The 15,901-nt window shown below is 60.8% G+C and overlaps 1 protein-coding gene across 4 annotated transcripts in view; it reads left to right on the top strand.

The window, feature by feature from the left end:
• Window positions 1–15,901, top strand: part of BRD1 (bromodomain containing 1) — a 38,128-nt gene that overhangs the window by 14,026 nt on the left and 8,201 nt on the right. For 2 of the 4 annotated variants that reach the window (XM_070411321.1, XM_070411320.1), the window contains exons 3-8: window positions 193–349; window positions 3,953–4,084; window positions 4,460–4,588; window positions 5,010–5,322; window positions 6,960–7,220; window positions 11,825–12,319. In XM_070411321.1, the coding sequence (XP_070267422.1) occupies window positions 193–349; window positions 3,953–4,084; window positions 4,460–4,588; window positions 5,010–5,322; window positions 6,960–7,220; window positions 11,825–12,319 (1,487 nt within the window). The remainder of the gene's footprint in view (window positions 1–192; window positions 350–3,952; window positions 4,085–4,459; window positions 4,589–5,009; window positions 5,323–6,959; window positions 7,221–11,824; window positions 12,320–15,901) is intronic. The other 2 variants (XM_070411322.1, XM_070411323.1) reach the window with 2 other exon arrangements.

The following is a 15,901-nucleotide window of genomic DNA, read 5'->3' as shown; positions in this document are numbered from 1 at the left end:
ACTTAAGAGTGGACGGCAGGAGGGCGTGGGCTTTGTTTCAGCAGAGGCAGCATTTATGTGCCACGGATGAGGGAGAAACACGTGTGAACACGTGTGGTTTATTGAAAGGAACACTGTCATTTCCAGTCTCCGTGAGGAAAGCATGCTAATGTGCTGCTCTCACACTGAGCTCCTGAGTGTTTTGTGTTTTAGATTAAATAGGATCGCGAATCAGGTGGCCATTCAGCGGAAGAAGCAGTTTGTCGAGAGAGCCCACAGCTACTGGCTGCTCAAAAGGCTGTCGCGGAACGGCGCGCCCCTGCTGAGGCGGCTCCAGTCCAGCCTGCAGTCCCAGAGGAGCACGCAGCAGGTACGTGCCGCTCACCCCTCGGCCTCTCTCCTCGGGCTCCGGCCTCTCGTTGGCGGGGCCCAGTGTGGTCTGGTCCTGGGAGCCGATGGAGGCCTCACCTGTCCCGCCTGCTAGACTGTGGGTTGTGCAGGCGACTCTCATCCATCGTGTCCCCGGATGTTCCCGCCCGTGGCTTCTGCTTCCTCCCCTCCCTCTGCACACGTGTGGAGTGTCTGGGGCAGGGGAAGGCTCACTGCTGATCACCTGGGGTGGGCCTGGGGGAGGGAGCAGCCGCAGGTGAGGCCTGGGTCCCCTGGGGGTGGGTGGGTGTGTGTTTTGGAAATATGTGAGAGGGACTTACTAAAGGCGTTTCTCTGCAGGCTGGTTTAGCATTGACTGCACTGGGAGGGCAGCAGGCAAGAGCTGAGCTGAGTGAGAGCGATGTTGCTTTCTTTGTTGTTAATCCTCACCTGAGGATATGTCCCCATTGACTTTTAGAGAGAGTGGAAGGGATGGAGACACACACACACTGATCAGTTGTGTCCACACGCCCTGACTGGGGCAGGGATTGAATCTATAACCCAGGTGCCTGATCTTGACTGGGAATCGAATCTGAGACTCTGGTGCTCAGGCCAACCCTCTACCACTGAGCCATACCGGGCACGCGCCCCGGACTGGAATCGAATCTGGGACCCTTCAGTCCACAGGCCGACACTCTATCCACTCAGCCAAACCAGCCAGGGTGGTTTTTGCTTTTTAAAAGAACAAAACCTGTGCTTGCTAAATTGGAAGCATACAGAGAAGGTTAGCATGGCCCTGTGCGAGGAGACACCAGGTCCGTGAAGCGCTCTACAAACACACCAGACAAGCTCTTACCCTTGAGGGCTTAATCTGGGCTTGTAGAGCCATGTGGCATTTCACAGCAGTTCTGAAAATATGGATTTAGAAAGTCAGACATGGGCTCTTAGAATTTGAAGACACAAATGGTCACCTGCTCATTGCCCTAGTCTTTGGCTGGTGTCTGTTCACTGTGCTGTGAGGGGTGGCCAGCCTCGTAGGAGTGGTGTCTGGTTGGCCTCGGGGCTTGGCCACCTCCCTGGGCCGAGAGGCTGGGAGCACTCGGCGGAAAGTGGAGTCTGGTCCGAGTTCCCTCGTTGCCCCCCTGCCCTCCTGGGCACTCAGAGAGCTCCCCTCCGACGAGTTGGTCGTGGGCCCTGTGCGTCCGTCGCACCACCATTGTCTGAACGGCTTTCTGCTCGGTCCCTCTTGCTGCTGAGTTGCTAGGGCTGAGCAAGGCGAGGGGACACGGTTAGACACAGCGGGACCTGGTGCTCCGGGCGGGCCGGACAGGGCTCCACCCACAGGTGCAGACTGGGGTTCTCTGGTGAGTGTCTCAGGCCGTCGCGGCCTCTGCTCGCCTTGCTCCCTCTGCTGTGTTCTTGGGCTGGGCACTACTCCTGGTGGGCTGTCCACACCGAGCGAGAACCCCTGTCCCTCCCAGGTGACCACCTTCCAAGGTGACCACCCTCCAGTGCCTGCCACCCAGGAGGGGCCTAGAAGGTTGCAGCCAAGGACCTTTTCACCTCCTTACGTCTCGAAATGTGGCTTTTCATCTCTGTGCCGCCTGTCATCTTAGTCCCAGTGTCCTGGGCTGAGCCTGTCCCTCACCGCCATGTTGCCCGGCCTGGACAGCAACATCATTCTTAGGGAGTCCCTCATCTTAACTTTTCTGAATTCTGTGGTGATGACAGGTAATTTAAGTATTAACACATTTAAATGCTCAGTTTTTAAAAATTTAGATCTAATGTCTTTTTTTTATACATTTTGAAAACTTAAGATTCTGGGCCTCTGAGATGGGTGGGCCTTGACCCTTCTCTGTCTTGGGCTTGAGGGGTCTGCTGCGTGGACTCCGCTCTCCTTCTGAGGGAGTGATGATTGGGCCGTCTCTCCTCTCGGCAGTTCAGGGCGGGTGTGGGTGTCCAGTGCCATCTGAGTTGCAGCCCAGGCTGTGTGCAGGCCCATGTGGTCTCGGCGATGGCGAGGGACGGAGTGCGTGGTGGGCCAGGCCTCTGCAGAAGGCATTGCCTGCCGGGTGCCAGGACCACCAGGATTGCTGGGCGGAGATGCTGGCTCAGGGTCCAGCACATGGACGGCGGCTCCCTAACCCAGGTCTCGGCTACCTTGGGCGCACGCGTAGCTCAGGCTGGGCTTTGTGCGTTTCCTGATGGGCGGCATGCCTGCCGAGTGGTCAGCTGCCTGCTCCGTCTGGCATGGGGATTGCTGGCTGCTTTGGACACGGGCCTGTTTCTCCTGTGCCTGCTGTGGGCGTCCTGCACTTACAGAGAGCCTGGGCCTCTGGGGTCCACCCTCAGCCCTGGGATCTGATGGTTGTTGGAGATGCCTGCTTAGCTGACGTGCTGCGTGTTCGTCCCTCCACTTGGGAATGGAGTTTGTGTTCCCGTCAGGGCTGTGCCGGGCTCTCGGCCATGGGACCACCGGCCAGAGCTGGCACGTCATTGGGATGTGCTGACCGAAAGGTGTAGCAGGCGGTTGGGACCAGAGCCTGCGCGGCCTCCATGTGTGGGAGGGCCCTGGCCTTTGCAGGTGGATGGGCGCAGGGCAGCGAGGCACTGTGGGGGTTGGACATGGAGGTGGGGTGCAGACCTGGGTTCTCATCAGCCATGGAACCAGGATAATCGTGGGTCACACACATGGGCCTGGGCCTGCCCGGAGATGCTGGTTTCAGGGGGAGGTGAGGGCTTGTCCCAGCAGTTTCCTTTGCTGTCTGTGCTGGGTCCATTCTGGGTTGTGGTTGGGCAGAGGTTGGGCCTTCAGCAGACAGGACATTGGGAGGTGGGCCTAGCTCTGCACGTGGACCCTGGTGCTGTGTTAATGGTCAGCAGGAGGAGGTGGGTCCAGGAGGAACTGAGGATGGGCAGCTGCTGTGAGAGTGGACGGTGAGCGTGCATGAGGACCAGGGCCCTGGGCACACCCGGGGGACCGGCAAGGAAGTGTGAGGAAGTGCATGGGGGTGGCTGTGTGCATGGGGGAGGAGGGAGGTAGGGCAGGAGGTTGGAGTGCTGGGCCCAGTCCGGGCCGGGACACGGAGCGCCTTTGGTGGTGGTCTCTGCGCTGGGACGGTCCTGCTGGGCTGTCAGGGCTCCGCCAGGGTCGGACCGGGTCAGCTTTGTTGGAGGTGCATTGGGTGGGCCTCGTGTGTCCTGGCACCTCCTCAGTTTCTCTGACTTTTCAGTACAATCTTTTCAGTGTTGAAAGGCAGAATGGAGATGGGTAAATGATGTGTCAGAGCACAGGCCCACCTGTCTGGCCTGGGTGTTTTCTGTGTATTTGTTTTTCCTCGGCTGCTGCTGATTCTCGGAGTCCAGGAGGTGGGACCCCTGCCCCGTCTCAAGGTCAAGGCGAGTGGCTGCTCTCGGCTCAGGCCCTTCAGCGTTTTGGGTCCTGAGAGGCCCCTTGCCCTCCACCTGTAGGGACCCTGGTGTGCCCGCACGGTGGAGCCTGCACCCTCTGGCTCCGCGCTGCTCGGTGCTGTGGGGGGGCTGGGCTCCCGCTGCCTCCCTGGGCATCTGCGGCCGACTTTCAGCCTTTGATTCGTTTTCACAGAGAGAGAACGACGAGGAGATTCAGGCCGCCAAAGAGAAGCTGAAGTACTGGCAGCGGCTGCGGCATGACCTGGAGCGCGCACGCCTGCTGATTGAGCTCCTGCGCAAGCGCGAGAAGCTCAAGCGGGAGCAGGTGAGGCCCATTGCGGGGCCATGGGCTTCGCCGGGCGGGGGCTTCTGGGCCTGCAGTCCTTGGGCCCGGCCCTCCGCCATCCCGGTGCCCTGGGTTGCAGGCAGCTTTATGGAAGGGGGACATTGCCTCCTTGAAGGACGACAGTGGCATCCAGTGTGGTGTTTGGGACACATGGGGCCAGGGAAGGTGGGAGCCTGGCCGGCACCTGGTGGGTGTTTGGGTGGCACCATTCGCGAGGTGCCTTGACCGAGGCTGCCAGGAGTTAGGGTTTAAATGAGGCACTTGTATTGGCTGTGGACCGAGTGTCAGCGCTGGGCAGTCCGGCAACAGGAAGGTCACCTGTGTGTGTCCGCGCTGAGCGCCCTTGTCCTCCAGGTGAAGGTCGAGCAGATGGCCCTGGAGCTGCGGCTGACTCCGCTCACGGTGCTGCTGCGCTCCGTGCTGGACCAGCTGCAGGAGAAGGACCCGGCTCGCATATTCGCCCAGCCAGTGAGCCTGAAGGAGGTGGGTGTGCTGACCGCTTGCCCCGCCCCGTCCACACTGACCGCAGGACGCCGCCACCTGTGTTCCTGAGTCCTCCCTCTTCTCACCGAGTCCTTACGCTATGAAGGCGCCCGTTTCACTGTAAAGTCTTAGCGACGTGGTGGGGACGTTCTTGCTGAAAACCCCAGCAGGTGGGGGTCTGCCCAGCGGGGGCGTCGTGGCTCTGGTTTCAGTGAAGGAGCTGAGTCAGCAGAGCCCGTGGGAAGGGGTGCGAGTGCCATGTCTCAGTGTTGCCATGCGCTCGTGTGAGTCCTGTGTGCTGTGTGTGCATTCAGGCGTGTCGTGTTGCATGTGCGCGCGCGTGAGACTCCGTGTGGGCGTGTGAACTCTCTGGAGTGGCAGCGACCTTTCCGCGTGTAAGTGCTGTGCCTCCTGCGATCAGGTGCCCGACTACCTGGAGCACATCAAGCAGCCCATGGACTTCTCCACCATGAGGAAGCGGCTGGAGGCGCAAGGGTACAGCAGCCTCCCCGAGTTTGAGGAGGACTTCGACCTCATTGTGGACAACTGCATGCGGTACAACGCCAAGGACACGGTGTTCTACCGAGCCGCCGTGAGGCTGCGCGACCAGGGCGGCGTTGTGCTGCGGCAGGCCCGGCGCCAGGTGGACAGCATTGGATTCGAGGCGGCCTCGGGGGTGCACCTGCCGGAGCGGCCCGCTGCGGCCCCTCGGCGGCCTTTCTCCTGGGAGGACGGTAAGCCCGGGTCCGGGTCCGGGTGCCGGGAGAGCCTCCTGTAGCCTGGTCGGCTCCGCCCAGCAGGACTGGGATGGGAGCCCCACGCGCTCTAGGCTCTCTAGGAGCCGCACGAAGAAAGGGAAGGAAGGCGGCTTATTTCCGTAGCGTCCCTCGGACCCAGCACGCCCGGCGTATTGAGGATTTGACACGCAGTCACTATAGAAGCCACTGGGGATAGTTGCCATTTGCCCCTCCTCCCTCTGCCACCGTCACAGCCCCTCTCTTCATTCAGACCAGCCACGTTTAGGTGCCCACGTGAGAGACTCATGCGGCGGGGCCCGTAAGGGACAGCCCCGGCCCAGCTGACGCAGCCCCGGGAGCAGCTTAGTGGGGCCTTGCGCCCAGGCTGGGTCTGTTAGCTGCTGAAAAGGCCCAGAAACCAGCCCACGCATCCGGTCTCTGTTGGCTTCCCGCCCCCTCCCCCTCCCCCGCCTAGTTTGCACTGCATTAAGGGCCTCAGGACTCAGGCCGCCTCCCTCTGTGCGAGACACGGCAGAGCTGCCTGTGCTGTTTCTGTCCTCGGATGCTGGGCTGCCCTCCGCCCCCAGGCTCCGGCCACCACACATTGGCCGCCACCCAACTTCCTGGAGCAAGAAGGGGTCCGGGGGCCTCAGTGTTGGGCCCTTCAGAAAATGGCCATGCACGTTGCCATGGTGTTGCCTAAGTAAATTCTAGGCATAAAATCAAGGATGAGAAGTCCTACTGCATCTCTTCCTTGGTATCAGGGCGGGGGTCCAAGGTGAGCTGGTGCACCCAGTGTGTCCTCCCTCCCGTTACGTCTGGTGGGCGCTGTGGGCCCCTCTGCTGGGCGGGACCGTGTCTGGCTGCAGGCGGGCAGCTGTCCCTGCTCTGCTTGAAGGATCTGCAAGACGCACTGAGGAGTTCTCCTTTGGGCTTCAGATGACATGGTCTCTGCTCACGTGAATGTTTCTGAGTTTAATGCCCATGAGGCTTTGTGAGTGATGATAGGGGTTCGAGCCAGGCTGCTATGTGCAGTCTCAGCTGCATCTGTCGCTGGGAGGGGCTCCCCCTCCACCAGGTGGCGCTAGAGTCGGCTTCTCCTTGGCGGCCTCACTTGTCTAAGGTGACTGGTGCCTCGTAGATTTTGGGGGTTTCTGTAGTACATAAGCCTGAGGCTCAGCATTACCTGTGAGACGTGCAGCCCAGCGTCATCCCTGGGTCTGGATTCGAACTCGAGGTCAGTTATGCACAAGCAGCCCCACCGTGGGCCTGGCATGAGGAAGGGGAGAGTCCTGCTCAGGGGGAAGCTCAGCAGGTGGTGGGCCTGCCCAGCCGGCACAGTCGTCTCTAGTTTCAGTCCAGGGGCTGAGTCAGCAGGGCTCAGTGCTGGCCTCCCTCACGAGAGGCTTGGTGGTCCTGCGTCTGCACCTGCGTCTCCCATGCCCGTGCACCACCTCGGGTGGCAAGCACATCCCCTGTGGCAGCCCCTGTCGTGGGTTTAGAGCGTGGGTGAGGGCCGTCACGTGGCTGAGCAAGGGGCGTGGTTCAGGGTGACGTCGGGGCGTGGAGGTGGAAGGGTGTTCGCTCAGTGGCACCACGGGTGACGGCTAATGGACATGTGTTCTGTGACTCAGTGGACAGGTTACTGAACCCGGCCAACAGGGCCCACATGGGCCTGGAGGAGCAGCTGAGGGAGCTGCTGGACAAGCTGGACCTCACGTGCGCCATGAAGTCCAGCGGGTCGAGGAGCAAGCGGGCCAAGCTCCTGAAGAAGGAAATCGCGCTCGTGCGGAACAAGCTGAGCCAGCAGCAGAGCCAGCCCCCGCCCGCCGGGTCAGGTACTGGAGGCTTTGAAGAGGAAGGTGCTCCGCTGGGGCAGGAGCCGGGAGAGGAAGGTAAGCAGCGCTGCCTCCCAGCCGTCTTCCCGGCCCAGGGTCACCTGACCCGCCCCCCTGCCACTGGCTTCTGGTGCCCGTGCTGTCCTGCCGCGGTGTGTGCTCTGGCACTGAGATGGTCCCGAGTGCAAGGCAGAGTAAGACTGTCCTTCCCAACTGGGTCCTGAAAAGCCGTCCAAAAAGCACGGCTTAGGTCTCACGCAGCATCCTGCGTGGTGGGAGAGGAGGGTGGCGTGCCGCAGGCGTGGCGGCACTGCTGTCGTGTTCTGTCTGAGGAGGGAGTGCCAGTTAACAGGCACGGGGTGATGAGAGGTTGCTCTAAAGTGCCCTCCCGTACATGCACCCCTTTGACCTTTGGAGGGTGGGCAGGCAGTGTGGGCGCCAGTCACGGGGGGCAGGCAGGGGGACCAGGGCTGCCTGAGGGCCCGCAGAGCCAGCCCTGCCTTGGCAGCATGGCACTTCCCGAGCAGAGCGTGGAGAGCGGGTGCATTGCGAGCAGACCGGGCAGCAGGCATGTTTCTGTGGACCAGAACACAGGGTGGCGCAGACCCTGCCCCCCAACGGGGAAGCGGGCACGGTGCTGAGGGAGCAGTCGGGGCGGCTGGTCCAGGCGGTGAGCGGTGGGACTTGCAGGAAACCCTCCCCTCTTGCCCTCTCCTAGTTTCAGGGGAAGCAGGTCAGTCACACAAAACGGAAAGCGGACTGAGACTCTCCACAGCAGCAGTCGGTTAAAACCTTTTGAGTGTTGAAAAAGCCACACACACGTTGTTCTGCAGCTGCTTTAAAAAGCCTTGGCCTGCTGCTGGCGGTCTGCAGGGTCCTGGTCACCGCCACGCGTGTGTCTTGTGTTGTGTCATCTGTGGCCCCAGGAAGTGCTGGCTGTGTCTGTAGTTCCTCTGAGTTTCACATGGTCCCGTGGGTCACAGCTCCCGTGTCCTCTAGCGGTTCCCTTAGCAAATGCCTCCTGTGCCTCCAGCCAAGGGTGGTTCTGCTGCCTTTCTCCTTTGATGCCTGGTTCTCAGTGTGCGGTTGGTTGGTTTAGGTCCATAGCGTAAGGTGCAGGCCTGGCGCGCTCCTCGGGGATGTGAATTGCCGTGGGTTCCAGAAGCGAGCGGAGCTTCCGTTCTCCGCGCTCTCCCTGCTGGAGGGTCGGGCTCCGCTACACTTATTCCAGGGGCCTCTGGCAGCCAGATGTACTTGGGGTCTCAGGCTGACCCCCTGTTGAGGGTCCTTGGGGTCCAGGGTGGCCTCCCCTCGTCAGGCCTGTGCACCCTTGGGGGATGGGTGCCCTGAGACATGGCAGGACCTGGGGGGGGGGGCAGCGGTCAGCGTAGGGCACCACTGTCCTCCCGGCCAGCCCCCTCTTACTGCCGGAGCGGCTGCTCTGTCCTGGTATCTGCCTCTTAGAAAACCACTCCTTGTGTGTTGTCTTGAAAAGAGTGAGGGAGGGAGAAAGCTTGTCACCAAGTGTCGCGCCATCACTGGAATGGCTGCTCTGAGCACCTGCTCTTCCCAGCGGAGAGGCCTGTGACCCTCTGTTCCTGCGTCCAGGGCTCCCTCCCTGCATTGGGCCCGCCCAGGAGCAGCGGGCACCTCGCCCGCCAGGCTGGAGCCCCTCAGTCAGGCTGGTCCCTTTGCTACTCTGGCGCTGGGGTCACTTTAAAGGAAGCACACAAACCCAGATCAGAGATGAAAGACAGCCTGGAGCTGCCGGTAACGTGCCTGCCCCATGTACAGGGAGAGAGCATGTGGCTTTCAGCTGATGGGAAAGGAAGGTGGAGAGAAAGCAGCTTCCAGGGGGCCCACCCTAGGGAGCAGGGAGCTCCAGAGGTTCCCAGGCGGCTGTGCGTGGAGACAACGAACCAGCAGTGATGTTACTCTAGAAATGTGAACCGGGGAGACTTAGGATGCACAAACCCAAGAATCTCCTCAAACAATCTTTTAAACACAAAGGCTCAGCATTATTAAGGCACCTGAAGTAGTAGGAACTCCTTAATGTCAAGAACTGTCTCGGTTGTGACTTAGTGTTTACGTGGTTTCCTCTTGAAGAACAGGGAAGTGATGGGTGGGTGTCAGGCCCTTTGAGGTGGGGGCTGCACCCATCAGGCCAGGGAGGGAGATCTGCTGGCTCAGGGACCCCAGGGACCTTCCTCTGATTGAGGCCTGGAGGTGAGGAGACAGCGGCAGGCCCGTCCCTGCTGCTCACGCCGTACAGTTTGGGGCCAGCGCTCCTGCGGCTGTGTGCGCCTCGGCCCTTAGTCTGTCTGCTGCCCAGTTCAGGGCTATTTTCCGAGGGGACTGTGAGGCTCAGTGAGAGCTGGAGGCGGCTGTCACAGCACCCGTCACCGGGGGAGGCCTGCACGCAGCCAGCACTTAGAGAGGCCTGTGCTTGCTTGCACATGGAGCGTGAGTTCAGTTGGCTGCCGGGCCGGAGAAACGGGTGGCTCTGGGAGAACAGTGAGGGGTTGGCAGGGAGAGGGCGTTGTCGCCGAGTCTCCGATGGGCTTTTGCTGTAGGTTGTGGGGGTTTGAGCCCATTCCTTGAGCCCTGCCGTGCTGTTCCAAGCTGAGCCGTCCCCTGTCCTGGGGCCTGCCTGTTCAGTGCAGCCGGCAGCATGCCCTGGCTGGGTTCTGCTTTATGACGGCTGTGGGCGAGGGCGAGGGCAGGCGAGGGCCCTGTCGTGTCTGTAAGGGCTTTTTAAAAGAGCTTCCTTACTTGTGTGTTAGCATCCAGTGACGTTTCCGCACGGTCCTGCAGGGCACCTGCTCTCCTGGAGGCGGGGGGGGCGGGGACTGGCTGACGGGCGTGGCAGTGCAGCCAAGGGGTTCACCAGGCACCTGGGTCTGCGTGGCCCCACGCCTGGTCCTTCACGCGCTGCCCCTTGGAAATCTTCCTGTGAGTTGCCCTGGTGGTGGGCGCCCCGTGGCTGCAGAACAGCGACAGTGGGTGAGCACAGGGCTGGAAGGAGGGGCCGGGAGGCCTGCTGGTGAGGTTCCCTGCGTCTGGTGCAGGTCTCCGTGACAGCGAGGGCAGCCCTGTGGCCTGAGCGTGAGAGGAGCAGAGGGGTGGGCCATGGTGGTCCGGGGCCTCGTGTGTGGCCGAGGTTAGTCCGAGTAGGGGGTGGGCTGGAGGGGGCCGTGAGGGCCTGGCTGTGCAGTGGGGGCCCAGCAGGGAGGGGCAGACGGGCCGCACCCACCCGCCCAGGTGGAGGCAGCCTTGCCGGCACGGGGGCGGCCCTTTAGGCATCATGGTCAGGACGAGTGCTGATGTGGGGGCTCGAGGGTCAGGCCGGAGGGAGGACAGGAGGCAGGACGTCAGCGGAGGGAGTGCTGGGAAGGGAGGAGGGCGCAGCGAGCTCCGCCTGTGGGTGCCTTCGCAGAGGCTTTCAGCAGGAACTCCGCAGGCCCCTGTCCGCCCACGCAGTGCCTTTGTGTTTTGTAAGCTGTTTCCTTGCACGTGTGCGTGACTTCAAGCAGGGGTGGGAAGGATTGTGTCACCAGCCAACGTGTCGCTGTGGCTCTCGATGCCGCATCCTGCTTGTGGGTGTCCGGTGTCCAGGGAGGGAGTGTGTGCCCGTCCCAGAGCCTGACGCACGAGGGGGTGGTGTCCCCTGGCCGCCCTCGGTGGGAGGCCTCTGCCCTGGGTGTTGGAGTCTGTGAGGCAGGCACTCTAGCAAGCGTGGAGCCCTGCGGCCCGAGTTCAGCAGCTCGGGCTCAGGTCACGTGGGCCCTACATGGTGTCAGCTTTTCAGCTTTTCCTTCTCAAGATGAACTCGGGGTTAAAGTGTTACCTTGACATCTTTCAAGGGGCTCGGAAGACTTCCGGGGTCACTACAGGAAGAAGTGTATCTAGATACCAAATGCCACTTGGGGTCATTTCAGTAGCTCCTCTGGGCTGTAGGCCACGCGCTCACCCCAGTGGGTGTGGCCTCGCAGGTAGTGCCAGGCCAGTCCGCGGGCAGCCTCTAGGGCTGAGCTGGTTTTCAGACCGCTTGTTCCATGTGGAAACGCTGAAGCGTTGGTTAAAATGGTCTCTTCCAAAGGTTGTATTTATTTTTAAAGTCAGATTGAAAGGAGTTACACTAGCATTTCCGGGTATGGCTGGCATAGGAGTGAGGTGTGTGCTGAGACCTGAGTGGGAGGTTTCTCCTGTTTTAAATCGCTCACAGCCCTTGGCACTGCCTGCTTGTGGCGCCGACTAGGGAAGCCTGGTCAGCAGTGGGGGTGAGTGTCGGCTCTCCTGTGCCCAGCTCTGGGCCAGGCCGGGCGGGCGGGATGCCCATAGGCCTTAGCTGGGTGCGCTTTCTCTTCTCAAGGTGAGTGAGCTGTGGCTGCAGCTGCCGGCGTGCACCCCAATGATGTGCTTAATGTTGGCGAATGTGAAGTCCTCTCCCGGGTGTTTCCAGAGGCCAGGGCACCCCGCCTGTGGGGTGGGGAGCCCCCTGCTGGGACCCCACAGCCCTCACTGCCCGCAGGTAGTTGTGTGTGATGCTTTGTTTCCTTAATTGAAGTAGTATTTTGGTGGACTTCACATTTATAGTAAGTTTTATAATAGATTTTATAATTACCAGTTTTCAAAAATCACTTTATTTATAATTTTTTCAGGAGATAAATCTCCCCCTAAACTTGAACCATCAGATGCATTACCTCTTCCTTCAAACTCGGAGACTAATTCAGAACCACCAACCCTCAAACCAGTAGAACTCAACCCAGAGCAGAGTAAACTATTCAAAAGAGTCACATTTGATAATGAATCACATAGCACTTGCACTCAGAGCGCCCTGGTAATCGGACACCCTGCACAGCCCACCCTCGCCTGTAGTGGCGCTGCGCCGGCGGCGGCCTCCGCGGGGGCGGAGCCAGCAAGCGATGTAAACAGACGCCCTTCTGTTCTCTTCTGCAAATCGAACAGTGTAAGCCCCCCAAAGTCTGCCAAGAACACTGAGACCCCGCCAGCTTCTCCTCAGCTAGGGACCAAAACCTTTCTGTCTGTAGTCCTTCCGAGGTTGGAGACTCTTCTGCAGCCAAGAAAAAGGTCGCGAAGCACCTGCGGCGACTCCGAGGTGGAGGCGGGGTCCCCGGGAAAGCGCCTGGACACAGGTAAATGCCGCGGGCCTCGCAGGCCCTTCTCTTCTCCGGGGTCAGAGGGCACAGTCGTGGGTGCACGTGTTTCACTTTACTGTCCACAGTTCTCTTAATTTCCACATGAGAAGACAGATGGCGCATTTTCTCTTTGAAAACCCCTAACTGTAGGTCTGAGGGTGCATTGCAGGGTGGCTGCTGGCCACCTGGGCCTGGGTGGGCGGTCCTGCTCCTCCCTTGGACTGTGCACTGCGGGAGAGCCGGAGGGAGAGCCGGAGGGAGAGCCGGAGGGAGAGCCGGAGGGAGAGCCGGAGGTGCTCATTTGCATGTCTTGGGCGCGCAGGGACTGGAAGGAGGCTCCGGAGCTCTTCTGCAGCCTATGCCTCCCCTGCGACTGCAGCCGAGTGTGTGTCACCGAAACTGGCGGGGCTGTTGTCCCCTCGTGGCTCCACGATGGCCGTGCCTCTGGGAGGCGCCGGTCCTGTGTCTGACGCCTCCTTCGGGAGGTGTGTGGACATGCTTGTCCCGTGGGTTCTGTCTTGGACCAGAGCCTGGTCTGTGTTTCTTACTGGTCCACCTGGTGCGTCCAGACACTGTCTCTTGGCCGTCCTGCTGTCAGGGCACCTTCTCAGTTCAGCTGGAGGAGCAGAGGCCGGGTGGGGGCGAGCCATCTGCGTCCCGAGCCTCCCGGCGGGGCCGGTGGGGGCTGGAGGTGGGGGGCTGTCCCCTCGCGCTGAAGGTGCCCGTGGCGGAGGCGGTCCAGCAGGTGTTTCTGGTGCTGGTTCTGCACTCGGCGACACTCATTCTTGCTCCCGAAGTAACTTCTTATGAACGTCACTGAAACACAGGGAGCTCTCACTCGTGCCCTTCGTTTCATAGACACTCTCACCCGTGGCCTCTCTCTTTTCATGGATTGTTACCAAGTTGGGTTCTTTAGTAATTTGTTAAAACCATCCCGTGTCTGAGCCACACGAGCTCCTCAGCGTCTCACAGACACAGGTGAAGGATGGACGCTCGCTTCAGTGCGTGGGGACACTTCCCCCCCGGCCTTTCTTGGGCCCTTGGGCCGCTTGTTTGCAAGTGCTCTGAGACGTGCTCGGAGGGGCAGTCGGGGGGCAGTCACTGTGTGTCGTGGCTCCGGGCGCCAGGCCCTGCCTTTGGCTCCCGGGTCTGGGGCACCTATCCCACGCCACACCCTCTGCCCAGCACCCACTGAGAAGCTGGTGACCAGAAGGCCAGCCAGCCCTGCGTTGGCCTCACTGACCTGCTGGGTCTGGCTGGAGCCGTTGGCAAGGGTCCACCAGCCGGCGTTCGTGGCGCGCAGGGCGCTTGCACTCAGTCACTGGATGTCCCTCTGCCACTTTCCACGTCTGAGGGGAGGGTTTTGCACAGGTGACCGTGGCGTGGAGGAGTCTGTGCCCTGGCCTTGACTGAAACGCAGGTCTCTGCTTTCTTACTCTAGAGTGTCTGCAGTCCGTGGACGTGCGACGAGGCCGTAGCTCTTGTGCGGCCCGGGAGCCTCAGTTGCTCGTGGGCAGAGTGCCGGCCAGCGGTGCCCACCCGTCCATTTCAGGCCTCACCCACTCGGGCTGCGGCTCCTGGGTCTCTGGCTCCAAGCTTGCAGCCTTCGCAGTCGGGACTGGAAATGCCCTGGTCCTCTGATCATCCCCACATTCATCGGCGCGCTTGGCCTGCCTCGTAGGGAGTCAGGGTTTCACTGCGCTGCAGGGTTTCCAAGTTAGATACAGACGGACCTGTTCATTCCAGGACGCAAGTTAGAGCACAGCCGATGTGTCCACTCAGGACACCGCCCGTGGGCTCCGTGGGAAGTGCTCGGGAGGCGTGGGCTGCTCTTGTCTCCAGGAGGTTAGCACACCTGCCTCGGCTCTGCGGTCCACAGAGCTCTGCTCTGCTGGCTCGTCTCTCCCGTGGCCACGGGCTTGTCCAGCAGCGACCCCGGCAGGACCTCTGTGCTGCTTGTCTCTCCTCCAGAGGTTCCTGCTGCGATTCCTGTGTGCACGTCCGGGTGTGGGCGGGCGGTGCGTGAGGGACAGAGGGGAGAGGGACTCTTCGCGTCCTTGGCCGTTCAGGGCAGCGGCTGGTCTGCTGATGTCTTCAGTCAGACTAGGTGGCCTTTTCACTGTTATCCAGGCTCATTTAACTACTAACACGCTGGGTAGCTCCCTCTTGGGATCCTCATTGTTTTCTCTTGCTCAACTCGGATGGAGTTCGGCCACGTGGTCGCTCTGGAACGCAGGGCGATGGCTGCGTCTTGATCTCACATGATTCGTGGATGTCATTGGAAGCACCAGCTCAACCACCTCCAACACTAACACCAGCACGTGGAGCCTGGCCCCCTGTCAGCCCGGCACGCGGGAGGGACCGCCTCCCCGGGGACAGGTGTGAGCCTTAGAGTCAGTCGTGGCTCAGATCACCTCTCACATCCGGAGGACGCCCTGCACCTGCACAGATTCCGATCGCGTCCTCAGCAGGCGCAGGTGCAGGACCGGGCCTGACAGGACCTGCGTCCGCCACCTGACAGCCAGGAGACCGGGTGCTAACTCTGTCCCTCTGCGTCCTCCCTCCCCCTTCCTGCTGGTTCTCCTGGCCCTCCCGCTGCAGGGAGGAAGCCCAGCCCGGGAGAGCGGCGGCCTGTGCCTGGCGCCCGGGCCTGCTTCCTGCGCCATGGCGTCTCGGGCTGGGCTGGGCACAGCAGGGCGGTTGGGATCTTACGCGCTGGTTTTATCGAAAGGTTGAAACACACACACAACATGCAGTTCTCTAGCTGAGAGTGAAAGTCACCATGTGCGGACGAGGTGACGGGCTTGCCCCACCGCTCGCGAGACTGAGGCAGTTGCCCCCCCACCTGCGGAGCTGGCCGCTTGTTTGATCCCATGTTGTTCTGCTTTGGGGGCCGCAGGTAGCCTGGGAGGAACACTGGTGTCCGCAGCACGTGGCCGGGGTGGATGGTGGTGACCACAGCCCACGCTTTGCTTTGCCTCATCAGCTGCCAACCAGAAGGTTTTTAAAAATATTATTTTAGTATCTTATTGATTTCAGAGAGGAAGGGAGAGTGAGAGAAACATCAGTGATGAGAGAGAATCATTGATCGGCTGCTTCCTGCACGCCCCCTACTGGGGATTGAGCCCACATCCTGGGCATCTGCCCTGACCAGGAATTGAACTCTGATGCTCTATCCACTGCGCCACACCAGCCAGGGCCAGAAGGTTCTTTTTTAAAAATATATATATTTTATTGATTTTAGAGAAGAAGAGAGAGGGAGAGATAGAAACATCAATGATGAGAGAGAATCATTGAGTGGCTGCCTTCTGCATGCGCCCCACTGGGGATCGAGCCTGCAACCCAGCCATGTGCCCTGACCAGGAATCAAACCCGGGACCCTTCAGTCCGCAGGCTGAGGCTCTATCCATTGAGCTAAATCAGCTGGGGCCAGAGGGTCCTTTAAGGTGCAGTGAGGTGTGGTGGGGTGGGTCTGGCTGTCACACCCGGGGCTTGGGGCCCTGGCCGTGCAGGCTGTTCCAGCTGAAGGCCTGGCCTTGGTGAGCTTTCTCTGCAGAGTCGCCTCAGCCACACCCCATG

The sequence above is a fragment of the Myotis yumanensis genome, unplaced genomic scaffold (assembly GCF_028538775.1).
Source record: "Myotis yumanensis isolate MYYU_CA2020_CCGP unplaced genomic scaffold, mMyoYum1.0.hap1 SCAF_3, whole genome shotgun sequence".
Lineage (NCBI taxonomy): Eukaryota > Metazoa > Chordata > Mammalia > Chiroptera > Vespertilionidae > Myotis > Myotis yumanensis.
Note: the sequence above shows the minus strand (reverse complement) of the source record. Positions and strands in the feature narration are given on the sequence as shown.